This window comes from Onychomys torridus, chromosome X (assembly GCF_903995425.1).
Source record: "Onychomys torridus chromosome X, mOncTor1.1, whole genome shotgun sequence".
Classification (NCBI taxonomy): Eukaryota; Metazoa; Chordata; class Mammalia; order Rodentia; family Cricetidae; genus Onychomys; species Onychomys torridus.
In genome coordinates this window covers 124,460,875-124,474,291 of record NC_050466.1, presented here as the reverse complement: position 1 = coordinate 124,474,291, position 13,417 = coordinate 124,460,875, and the positions used below count along the sequence as shown (strand labels likewise).

General features: G+C 39.0%; 1 protein-coding gene across 7 annotated transcripts in view; it reads left to right on the top strand.

The window, feature by feature from the left end:
* Acsl4 (acyl-CoA synthetase long chain family member 4) overlaps positions 1–13,417 on the top strand; it is a 74,375-nt gene that overhangs the window by 45,945 nt on the left and 15,013 nt on the right. For all 7 annotated transcript variants that reach the window (XM_036174476.1, XM_036174473.1, XM_036174474.1 and 4 more), the window contains 6 exons: positions 2,113–2,251; positions 3,854–4,004; positions 4,106–4,229; positions 5,693–5,764; positions 9,481–9,620; positions 9,810–9,982. In XM_036174476.1, coding sequence (XP_036030369.1) covers positions 2,113–2,251; positions 3,854–4,004; positions 4,106–4,229; positions 5,693–5,764; positions 9,481–9,620; positions 9,810–9,982 — 799 coding nt within the window. The remainder of the gene's footprint in view (positions 1–2,112; positions 2,252–3,853; positions 4,005–4,105; positions 4,230–5,692; positions 5,765–9,480; positions 9,621–9,809; positions 9,983–13,417) is intronic.

The following is a 13,417-nucleotide window of genomic DNA, read 5'->3' as shown; positions in this document are numbered from 1 at the left end:
GCTGTTTGCTTTTCTTTCTGTTGTTTTCTATGCTTTGGAGGTTTATCCAAAAACTGAATAAAACCAGCAACGATGAAAAAAAAAAAAAACCTTTCCACGTCAATGTCCTGCAACATTTTTTCCAACCTGGGCCATCTTCCCAGGCCCTGCTGAACATTTTAGAACCCGTTCTTGGTCTCCTTCATCTTTTGTATTGAGGTCTATTTTAGTTAGCTTAGTTCTGTTATTTCTTTTCTTCTATATTTGAGTTTGATTTGTTGTTGATTTCCCAGGTTTTTGAGGCTCGATGAGTTGGCTTTTTTAATGTGGAATTTGATTTACTATAAACCTCACTTTCGATATTACTTTTGTTGTAACCTATATGTTTTAATATTTTATGTCTTTATTTTCATTTGTTTCAAGAAAAATTTAAATTTCTTTTTGATTTTTTTTTTCCTTTGATCCATTGAGTTTAAATATTTGTGTAACTTATGACTTATTAATTATTGTACTGTGGGCAGAATAGATATTTGACATGCTTTTAACTTTAAGAATTCATTGACACTTGTTTTGTGCCCTATCCAATTGTCTACCATGGAGTATGTTCCATAGGTTTATAAGTGGGGGACATGGTGGAAGGACTGGGGGAGATATGGGGTGGAGAACCACAAAAACACATTTTGTTCAGTGTATCATAATGGTATGAAACACATATACTGATTTATAAATGAAAAAAATGTTTTAAGAGGAAAATTGTTTATTGGGCAGCTGTTGGAAGTTTTGTAGGTACCTGTTAGGTTCATTTGTTCTGGATTTTGTTGTTGTTGACTTTCTGTATGGATGGTATGTCCATTGCTCAAAGTGGAGTTTTAGGTTATCATTGTATTGAAATCAATCATTCTCTTTCTGAATACTTGTTTTCTGTATTTGGGTGCTCAGATATTTGGTGCATATGTATTGAGAATTGTTTTCCCCTTGCATAATTGATCGCTTCAGTTTTGTATTTATTCTTTGGAGGGGAGCACACATGCTACCATGTACATGCAGAGAACAGTTTGAAGGAGCTGGTTCTTTCTTTCTACTCTGTAGGATTTGGAGATCTAACCTAAGTCATCAGGCTTGGAGGCAAGCACATTTACCTCACTGAGTCATTATTGCTAACCTCAGTCCCTTTATCATCTTATAATGAATGGCCTTCCTTATTTCTTTTGACATATTTTTGTCTTAAAATCTGTTTTACCATATATTTAGTATAGGCATGTCCTTAGAAATGTGAGTTTCTTGTATGCACCATATAGTTAGATAATCCTTTTTTTTTTTTTTTCATTTCATTTTTCAAGACAGGGTTTCAAGATAGCTTTGGCTATCTTGGAACCAGCTCTGTAGACCACCAGGCTGTCTTTGAATTCACAGAAATCTCCCTGCCTCTGCCTCCTAAGTGCTCAGATTAAAGGTGTGCACCACCACCGGCCAGTTAGGTAATTGTAGTAATCCATTCAGTAGTTCTGTCTTTTAACGTTAATCTATGTACATTCCATTTACCTCTCAGAAGGTAGGTTACTACAGCCATTCTGTGGCATGTGTTCTAGTTTGGGTGAGGTCTGATCTCCCTCCCTTTGAGTCTGTATGTGGTTAAGTGCTTTACTCTACTGACATTTTGGGCCCTTGCTTTTTATTTTTGTTTGCCTACCATGGGTTTTTGCCTTGTGGTTATAATGGGGCTTACAAAGATATGTTTTGTGACAAGCTACATTAAGTTGTTAAGAGACAGGTAAGTGATCAGAATGATAAGAAACAAAAGGAGAAAATACACTCGTAAGGAAAATATACATGTACTCCTCTCCTGCTCCGTATAAAATTTTTGTTAAGTTTTACAGATTTTTATATTGCCTGTCTCAAAGCATCTTAATATAGTTGCTATTGTTTTTAAATGTTTTGGTCTTAGTACTTTTCATCCTAAAGATGTGGGTGGTTTATTTAATGTGATTACAATATTAGAGCACTCTGAATTTGTCTGTAATTATTACCACAGTTAGATTTACTTAGTTAAACATTTTCAGTCCTATGATTTAGTATTAATTTTGATGGTGGGTGTGCCAAATTTAATAGCTGGCTTTTATTTCCGTTCAACAGGCGGCATTATTAGATATCAATTGTGTTAAACATATCATTTATGTGGATAATAAGACTATCAATAAAGCAGAGTACCCTGAAGGGTTGGAGATTCACAGCATGCAATCAGTAGAAGAGTTGGGATCCAAGCCAGAAAACTGTAAGTGAATCGGTTCAAGTTAACGTCCTCATAAATTCATGTTTGTTATTTTAGCAGATTAATAAAAGAAGTGGCGTTAGTCAAAATGCTGAAGCTGGTTAAGCTTAAACAAGACTGTATATGACTGAAGTTTTCTTTTCCTTCCTCCTGAAGAAGGCAATCTTGGCTGAGTTTCTTGAAGATTGCAAGCAGTCTTTAGGTTAGAGATGAGGCAATTTTTTTCTTCAAAACAATAGTCAGAATATGCATTTTTACCATAGAAAAGAAGCCGGGGGCCAAATATTTTACTCGTTTTAATGTTCCGAACAGTAAGCAGGCCTGTTATTTACTCTAGAAGAGTGTATATCCTTTGAAAAGACAGTCCAGAGCAAATCAGTGCCTCTGCTGGCTTGATGCACCAAAATAGAAGAGATCCCTGGAGAATTGTCTGTAACACCAGGTTGATACTGTGAGGTTGTTGCCTGCTTGACTGGGAAGTTGTGATCAGCAGGGTCTCTTTCTGGCAGTTCTGATGATTCATCAGAGCATTTGACACAAAAACTTAAAAGATACTTTATCGGTTCTCACAATTTTGAGAATTGACGTGAAGAATTGCTGGCATCCATTTGTCTCCAGGATAGATAGGAATATATATCTATATATTTAGTAATTTCAATATTATTAAATAAATAAATTTATTAAATTATAATAAATAGTTAATGACAGTACACTTTTTGCATGCTTATTCCAAAGTAGACAGATGAGAACTGTCATCGTATGCTTGGTGTGAGAACGATATTAGATGTCTGCAAGAAACAGTTTGTTCCTGCTTCACTTGATCTGAGATTAGTCCATTTTCTTTCTTTCTTTTTTTTTAATCCTACCAATGACCATGACCATCCCGAAGGGGCATTTGATATAGCCTGTTTAAGTACATAACTTTGACTTTGGTCATTTAAATGGTATTTAAATGGTGTTCCTTGCTCTCCACACCCTAGATAGGGTTTCTTTGTGTAGCCTTGGCTGTCCTGGAACTTGTTCTGTAGATCAGTCAGGCCTCAAACTCAGAGATCTCCTGCCTCTTCCCTGAGTGCTGGGATTAAAGGCATGTACCAGCATGCTGGGCCCTGAAGTGTTATTTAGAGCTAAGGAATCTCCACAGGATGCTATCTATCCTTTCAAAGCCTTAGAAACTCTTCCCAATTCTGTATTGATCCCGCAAAAAGACCGATTGAGCTTGAAATTTTTATTTCAGTCAATTGAAATATGACAACCATTCTTTCTCCTTAAAAATTTCATTCATTCATTCATTCATTCATTTATTTATTTATTATGTATATAGCATGTATGACTGCAGGCCAGAAGAAGGCACCAAATCTCATTACAGATGGTTGTGAGCCACCGTGTTGTTGCTGGGAATTGAACTCGGGACCTCTGGAAAAGCAGTCAGTGCTCTTAACCTCTGAGCCATCTCTCCAGCCCCCCTATTCTTACTTTTTATTAGACTTTATTTATTAATCCAGTGTAATTTTGAAATCTGTATCCTTATGTACAATGAAAATACCTTATTGTCAAGTAATTCACCTTTCAAACTGAAGAAAATGTGCTTTTTCATTTATTTAGCGAACATTCCTCCAAGTAGACCAACTCCTTCCGACATGGCCATTGTCATGTATACCAGTGGTTCTACTGGCCGACCCAAGGGAGTGGTGATGCATCATAGCAATTTGATAGCTGGGATGACAGGCCAGTGTGAAAGAATACCTGGACTCGGGTAAGAGAAGCTCCCCCAGCTTTATTACAAGTAGAGTTCATAATGAGGGGTGACTTTAAAATGCCTTTCTACGCACTTACTCGGTTCCTCTTGTGTTTTAGACCAAAGGACACCTACATTGGTTACCTACCCTTGGCCCATGTGCTGGAATTGACTGCAGAGATATCTTGCTTTACCTATGGCTGTAGGATTGGGTATTCTTCTCCACTGACATTATCTGACCAGGTGACAAACAAACTTTCTCTTTGCTCATGATTTATTCAGTACAAAGGTCCCCGTGGCATCAGACATAGCTTTCCATGAATAATATGATAGTATTGTAGCATTGATCTAGGCCCATACTTTAAAGTATTTTTGAAATAGTTACTTTTATCTTTCTGTATTAGATTTTACTCTGGAGAATTTATACTGAAAAGTATATTCACTGAACCATTGACATACTGTTCAGGGCCATTAACTGGTTCTTGGGAAAAGGTGTAGCTTCCTTCTGGATTTATTCTGGACCTCTGCCTCTAGTCCTATCTTTAAAGAGAAATTGATTAAAATTAGATTTAAATTTTTTTTTTGATTTCTTGTTTTATTTAGTCACATTTCAGGGTCGTGATACCTATGTGACCAAGATATTTGCACCTTTGCAGAAAGTTCAGTTGGCTAGCACTGTAAGCCTGTCCGAGGCCAGGCCTCAGGTTCACACTGAATCAGGATTTTTTTTTCTACTGTTCAGAGCACGAAGCCAGCCCAATAATAAAATAAAGACAGCACTCACTCATAGTTTGAGCACATTTGAAATTCCACACAGAAAACAGTTGGATTCTCCCAGCAGAGCCTGTGTGGTACTTGTTGTCGATTTCACTGCTTCTTGGGCTAGTTTTCTTTCCTCCTTTAGCTTGGTTAACGCATCATTTACCCAAATTTGTAAATGACTAAATCATTTTATAGGAGATTCTTATTTTTATCTACTTTTTTTCAGTGAATGACTTTATTAATATTCTACCTGTGATTAATTTGACATTTGAAATCCCAAGTGTTTTTATGCATGCAAGAAATTGTGCACATTGATGTATATATGTGCATGTGGCCACTTGGCCACTGGCTTGTTCCTTATTATGCTACCAATCAGAAAATTATCAAATTATTTCTGTGTGATGTAAATTGATGTCCATAGTGGTCACTTTGAGATACATCTTTGCCTACTGAGTGAGCAAAGAAAGTTAAAATGCCTTCAAAGTGCCAGGTATGGTGGCACAGGCTTTTAATCCATCATGGGAGGAAAAGCCAGGCAAATCTCTGTGAGTTCTAAGGCCACCTACAGATCGAGTTCTAGGACAGCCAAGCCTACAAGAAACCCTGACTCGAAATAAAAAGTTTTAAATTCAGTCTGTTATATTTGATGGTATATTATTAATACAAATCTTTATCTCGCCAACATGTCCAACTCTATTGTTATCCTGGACCAGTTTCTTTTCTCAGGAACTCTGTGATGTGCTAGAAACCAGTGCTCAAAACCAAACCAACAGAATAAAATAGAAAAATCACGTACTCTTCGGACTTGTAATAGATGCTAAGAGATTAAGTCCTATGTGTAAATTCTGTCTTTGTTATTGATACTTGAATTAGACTCCCCCCTGCCCCACACATTTTTGCTAACATCTGTTTCCCTGGTTGTATGTGCTTTTTTGTGAATGTAGTCCAGCAAAATCAAGAAGGGAAGCAAGGGTGATTGTACTGTGCTGAAACCCACTCTCATGGCTGCTGTTCCGGTGAGTACAGACTGGTCATACAAATAGAAAAGGGTCACTTATACAAGTTCTTGTTTACACTTCTAATTTTTAAAAAGTAATTCTTTTAGGTATATGTGTACACTTAAAGAATAATTTTACTTTGAAATATTGGCATAGATGATCCTTAAAATCATAGAAGTAACAAGGCTGGAATGTATACCTGTGAGTATTTGCTGATGCTTGGAAATTCAAGATGAAAATGTCCTACTTCAAAGTACCTAGAGTTGAGGCATGGTCATAATATCTTAAGGTAGAAATATACTCCCCAGATCATTTTGTTTAATCATAATTAAAAGCAGTCAGGCCCTGCGTCATCCCAGAGAACTGAGGTTATGGGACAGGTTGGTGACAGAACTGAGTCTAGCAGGCCGCGCTTCTCACTCTCTACATCGCATGATACAGTGTCTGACCTCTCATCTTCCTGAAGTACTTCCTAGAGACATCTATCAGTTTCCAAAAGCTGCCACAGGAGAAATGTTCTGTTTCATAGATGTAAAATCCTTAACTGAAATATTGCTTTTAAAAAGACCCAGAGGTTACATCTTTAGCCATATAACGATGAGTTGAAAGGTCTAATGCAGTGTTTCAGATGTGCATAAATCTGTTATGTTCTAGCACATTTATTTACACTTGGCAAACCACAGGGAGAGTTTATTCCTACTGCTTGTGTTAGAATCAAACTTCTAGACATAGCCTAGTATCTTCACAAGTTATTTTTGTGCATGAAAAGTCTGAGATTTAGATGATATTTTGTTCGGTCCAAATTTTCTAAGCATTACAGATGTGAAATATTTTATGTCCTTATATTTTTTTTCTACAAAAATTATTAGTGCTGGAGTAGCCCAGAAAAGATTTTGTCCTGTTATTTAAAGGTACTGTAGCATTTGCCCAGTTTTCAAACTGAACGGAGAGGCTTTGGGCTTGATAAATGAGGAAATGATTCCAAAGCACCACAGTTTTCCAGTAATATAGTCAAAACTTGAATCCATTAGTGGATTAAACCTTTGGCTAGCTCAGGGCCCTCGTGATCACATGATCTCTGGAAAACACAGACACATCTAGATTAATCTAGGCTTCCCTTAGTCCCTGTGACTGTTGTTTGGATTAGGACAATTGAAGACCCTCCTAAAAGGTTCATTTTTCCTATTCACTGCTGCTGGGCTATGAGTCCATTAGCTAGCTATCCAGGACTTGTTGGATCATCTCTTTCCCATTGGTTATCAGGTCCCCTCCATGGCTGCTGTCCTTGTTCATAGCGACAGTGATACTTCCTTATCTATTTCAAACTGAAAGATAGTAAATAGTCTGTGTTACATTTCCTTAAATCCTCCTGTTGCTCTATAGGTGGGCTTTTTTAAATAATATTTTACTTAAATTTTTTTCATTCTTTTTACATACCAACTCCTGTTCCCCCTCCCTCCCCTTTTCCTGCTCCCATCCCCCCCCCCCCCCCCATACCTTCTCATAGAGGGTAAGGCCTTGGGGTAGTCAATACAAGCTGGCATACCAAGTTGGGGCTGGGCCTAACCCCTTCCCCTGCATCAAGGCTGAGTAAGGCATCATACCATAGCCAGTTTATGTACCTGAGATAAGTCCTGGTCCCAAATTTCACCCACATTCAAAGGGCCTAGTACAGTCCCGTGCGGGCTCCCCAGCTGTCAGTCCAGAGTCCATGAGCTCCCACTAGCTTGGGTCAGCTGTTTCTGTGGTTTTTCCCATCATGATCCTGACCCCTCTCGCTCCTATAATCCTTCCACTATAGGTGGGCTTTTTAAAAGAACTCTTTATTCGGATTTGTCCCCCATAGATTGTTTTCTGACTTCGTTGCATTCCTAGATGAGAGCACAATGTAAGCTTTAGCATTGTAGATATTGACACTACTTCTAAGTACAAATAACTAGATGGAACATGGTATATTGTTAGCTTGAGATAAGAAGTCACTGTGTGACTGTTGCACATCTTATTCACAAGACCATCCATGGGTACGATTAGGAAGCAGTGGAAGTGGTTCCCACACCTTGACCTTCTTCCCATCTGTTTGCTTTTGTGTCCATATTGTGGGGCCCATGGAGCTTATAAAAGGGGTGGTCCAGTATGTTAAAGTGTTTCTCTGAGGGAAACCCTGAGACTTGTCAGTCCTTTTGTGGCAATGGAGAAGACAACTTTATGTGTACCATTCTTCACTATTTTGGCAGCTTTTTAAAGGAATGATTCTCCTGACCTCCATTTGTATATATATGTGGCTCTGCTTTTTTTAAACCTTTTTAGAGCTTTATTGGGAGAGAGGGAGAGAGAGAAAGAGAAAGAGAGACAAAGAGAGAGGAAGAGAGACAGACCGCGCGGAGGGCAGAAAGAGAGAAGGGAAGGGGGCGTGGCTCTGCTTTAATAGTGGAAGAAACATCCATAAATTTATTCATTATAGCATAACTTCAGTTTAGAACCAGATATTTAGGAACAGTTGTGCTTTATTGTAATAATTTGTGCTAAGCATTTTTTTAAATCATAACTTAGTGAAGGAGGTGTTTGCTTTTGCCTTATACATATTAGCCTGAGTCAGTATATCCCAAACCTTGCCCTTCTTCTAATTTATCAAGTAACTGTTAGCAAGAAGTTTTTTTTTCAAGGAAAAGAGCATAGAAATGCCTGAATTATAAAGATATACGATTTTTAGGAAATGGTTAAGACCCCTGCCATGTTGTAAGAGAGTCACAAGGTCATAGTAATAAAGAGAAAAGTATCATGATTTGATTCAACAGTTAGGTATTTTGCTGCTACATGAAAATAAGGGAATTTATTTGAAATAACTTTTTGAAAAAATTATCAGAGCTGAATGAATTATGTGCTAAGATTTTCCCACAAAATTGTATTAAATTTCTTTGAGAATAATACAGTACATTTTGATCGTACTCGCTCCCTCCCCCAATTCCTTCCAGGTCCACCTTGGGTATTCTTGTCTCCCTGCCAACCAATCTTGATTCACTTTGTTGTTTTAAACCATTGAGTACAGTTTGTGTGGTGCCCAGCTATTCTTGGGAATGGGACCCATGTGGTTGACTTACCCAGGGTCACACCATTAAAGAAAACTGACTCTCCGTCTTCCAGCAGCTATCAAATGCCAGTACTTTCTACACTGCTAGTGGGATTTTGTGCTCTGCCTCCGTGGTGGTGTTTGGTTTTGCTTGATTTTGCAGAGATTTTTGGCATGTTACAGTCATTGTGAGTCCCCTCCCCTCTGTGTGTGTGTGTGTGTGTGTGTGTGTGTGTGTGTGTGAGAGAGAGAGAGAGAGAGAGAGAGAGAGAGAGAGAGAGAGAGAGGAGAGAAGGTATATATCTCATTTATACTCCTCAGTCTTTTTTCTGCCTGTTGACCAGTTGAGGGCCTGTTAATCACTTAAGGGTTCTTTTTTTTTTTTTTTTTTAATATTTTAGATCAACTTAGCCTGTTGAACCAAAGTAAATCTTATACTTGCATTGAGTCTTTTTAAAATGAAATTTTTATTTTATTTTAATTTGTGTTTGTTTATGGTATATAGTATGCTACCATGTATTATCTTTAGTTTCCTAGAAGTAGTGAACCAGTCAGTAAAATTTGTTCTGTAATGAAGCAAACAAATATGTCAGTGCATCAAATCATGACTGTCTTTAGTAATGTTGTAATTCTTTTCAGATTATTGAGTATTTCATTTATTTTGCAGGAAATCATGGATAGAATTTATAAGAATGTCATGAGCAAGGTTCAAGAGATGAATTATATTCAGAAAACTCTATTCAAAATAGGCTATGATTACAAATTAGAACAAATCAAGAAAGGATATGATGCACCTCTTTGTAATCTGTAAGTACATTTCAGAGGCCCTGGATTTTGAATTTGTATCATGTTCTTTTTCGCATGGTATCACCCTCCCATTGCCGTCATATTTGGAAATGGCTGTGTTCAGCCAGTTTTGAGAACTTTCAGAAGTTAGCGGGGTACCAGGAAAAATGCGTGACAGTATGACTGTTATTTCTTTCTCTTCTCATCAAGGTTACTCTTTAAAAAGGTGAGGGCTCTCCTGGGAGGGAATGTCCGGATGATGCTTTCTGGCGGGGCCCCGCTGTCTCCCCAGACACACCGATTCATGAATGTCTGCTTCTGCTGCCCCATTGGTCAGGGCTATGGGCTGACAGAAACCTGTGGTGCTGGCACAGTTACTGAAGGTAAGCATTGGTCATGTGTCAGCATCACTCAGAAACCGTGCTGATTGTATAACTCCTTTTTATTATTTTTTTTATTTTGTTTGTTTGTTTGTTTTGAGACAGGGTCCTGACTGTCCTGAAACTTGCTCTATAGACCAGGCTGGCCTTGAACTCACAGAGGTCTTCCTGCCTCTGCCTCTGCCTCCCAAGTGCTGGGATGAAAGCTGTGTGCCACCACCACCCAGCTTAAAAATCCTTTTATTTTTGAGATTGTAATTTTGTAATTTAGTTACATCATTTCTCCTATCTCTTTGCTTCCTTCAAATCCTCTTTTAAATTACAAATTAATTGTTGTTGCCTTCTTACAGTTATAAACACACACATTCCCCAATTAGAACCTGCTTCTTCTGTATAGTGTTAGTCCTACAGATGCTTCCAGGGCCTGCCGTTCGGTATGGGATATCCATTTGGTATGCTTCTTTGGGGAACTCTACCTCTCCCAGTCCCAGTATTGCCTGTGGCTCTGTTATGCAGAGCTGAGGCCTCCTGGTCTTTTCCCTGTCCAGTTTGGCATGCCTCTTGTCCTGGATCAGCACATGTTTAGGTAGTCATGTTGGTGAGATTTTCATGGATGTAGCTTCTGACATTCCTAGGAGACATGATTGCACAGCCAATTCCCTGATCCTCTGGCTCCTCTTCCACAATATTCCCTGAACATTAAGTGCAGCTTCTGGTACCATGAAAGCTAGTCCTTAGGGAGGAGGCTTTCAGATCAGTTCCAGCTCACAGACCTCTGTCTGAAATGCAATGTCTCCAGCATTAGGAACTTACCTTATGATTCCCCCCCTTTTTTTTTTGGTTTTTCAAGACAGTTTCTCTGTGTAGCTTTGCGCCTTTCCTGGAACTCACTTGGTAGCCCAGGCTGGCCTCGAACTCACAGAGATCCACCTGACTCTGCCTCCTGAGTGCTGGGATTAAAGGCGTACACCCCCACCACCTGGCTTTATGATTCCTTTTGAGTAATGCAGGGTTTGTTATAAACCTACCTAGCATTAGTTTCATAAATAGTTTAAAGTATCATATATGTACCCTTTATTTTTAAGCCTAAGAATTCTGTCCTGTTGGTTTAATTTTCTTTCTTTCAGCACTTTTTAAAAATATTTTTTATTCTTTCAAAATTTCGTACTTTAATGCAATGGATTTTGGTCATATCCATATCCCACTACATCCCTCCAACTTCCCTTAGGGCTCTTTGCTCTGTCTCCCCCCCTTTTTTTTTTTTTTTTTTTTTTTTTTTTTTGAGACAGGGTTTCTCTGTGTAGCTTTGCGCCTTTTCCTGGAACTCACTTGGTAGCCCAGGCTGGCCTTGAACTCACAGAGATCCACCTGGCTCTGCCTCCCAAGTGCTGGGACCACCAGTGCCCGACCCTATCTTTTATTATTGATCACTGTGAGCCCACTGATGATGTCTGTGTTCCCAAAGGTTAATGCGTTTCCCTATCTCAGCAGCTATTATTACCCAGTAGCTCCTTTGCCAAGGGTGAGGTATTGGGGACCCTTTGGAATTTTGACCGGGTTAGTCTTGTGTAGGAAGTACAGCTGCTGTGAGTTCATAAGTGCAACAAGCCATGTCATGTTCAGAAAATATCATTTCGCTCGCACGCACGCATGCAGGCACGCACACACTCCTACATTCTTTCTACTCCCTCTTATGAGATGTTCCCGGTGCACTGGATGGAGGAAGGTTGTTAGAGCTTAGCGGTCCTCAACCTTCCTGATGCTGTGACCCATTAATACAGTTCCTCGTGTTGTGGTGACCTCCAACCATACAATTATTTTCCTTACTACTTCAGAACTATAATTTTCTTCCATTGTATAGATAGTTTTGAAGACAGGGGTTCATTGAAAGGGTAATAATGTAAATATTTTTGGGGATAAGGTTTGTTGAAAGGGTCATGACCCAGAGGTGGAGACCCCGTGTTATAGATGATTCCTCCATGGCTGAATTCTCATGGCTACTACACTGTACACAGTGGTGGTCTTGGGATGAAGTGTCCCTCTTACATCGCTCTTTTTTGCTTTGTCTTTGACCCTATTCACTTTTTTGTTTGTTTTGTTTTTCAAGACAGGGTTTATCTGTATAGCTTTGCGCCTTTCCTGGAACTCACTCTGTAGACCAGGCTGGCCTCGAACTCACAGAGATCCACCTGGCTCTGCCTCCAGAGTGCTGGGATTAAAGGCGTGCGCCACCACCGCCTGGCTCCTATTCACATTTTTAAACCACATAATTCTTTGTTTTTGCGTTCTCTCTTGTCCACTGAAGAATGTTATCAGTCACATTGCTAGTAGTAACTTGCTCACCCACACTGCCAAAATGAAACATATTCCAAATATTGCCACATATCTCTTTAGCACATAAAATGATGCCAGGTTGAGAAACACTGAGGATATGGGAATAATTTTTTTTTTTCTGGTTAAACCTGTGTGGGTATTGTACATGTGTCCCAGTCTATGAGTTCATATGTGAATTAGCCCAACTGAAATCAGCTAGTAAAAGGAAAATTTTCATTCAATAGAGTATTACACTCAAGGACAGGTCCCATGACCAGGAAAAGTTGGCCAACACAAAATGGACTCTCGTGTGTGTGTGTGTGTGTGTGTGTGTGTGTGTGTGTGTGTGTGTGTGTGTGTGTTTGGAGGGGGTTGTCTCAGTGATTTTTGTTTGTTTTATTTTTTTGTTTTTTGTTTTTATAGAGTTGGGTGGATAGGGAGGTGAGGAGGAGTTGGGAGGGAATAGAAGAATATCATCAAAAATATACTGCATGAAAAAATTCTAAGTAAAAAGTGACTTCTGTTTTAATCATGTGTGTTTGTGTGTATGCATGCTCATGTTAATGCGAGCATGCACAGAGCCCAGAAGAGTGTGTTGGATCCACTGTGGCTAGATTTATAGGTGGTTGTATGTAAGCCTCCTGAGATTGGTGCTTAGCCAAAATCTAGTCCTCTGCAAGAACAGCAAGGATTCTTAACATCTGAGCCATTTCTGTAGCCTAGGAATTTTTTTTTTTAATGAGATTACTATCACTTCACTCTGGTTATGTTCAAAATTAATGTCGTTTTTCCAAACTGTCACCTTACTGCTAAATTCCTTGTTTTTATCAATATTATTACGTCTTTGAAATCATTCCAGGACTTGATCAACTTTGAAGTCCTCAATCTGTTTACTGCCTTGAACTTTAGTCAGATCATCCCCTTGGTTCACTGGGTTGTTCTTTATTACCTGACTTGGTTCTCAGATGACAGGACAGCCCTTTAGTCCATCCTCTGCTTTTATTAGGCATGTCTAGCCCACCTGACAGATGAATTGAATCTATTTTGAGGATGTATTTGATCTAGCATTATCCTACCCGCCTGTCTTTCCTCTCGAGGCAAATCAGTCATCTCTCTTGGTTCTTA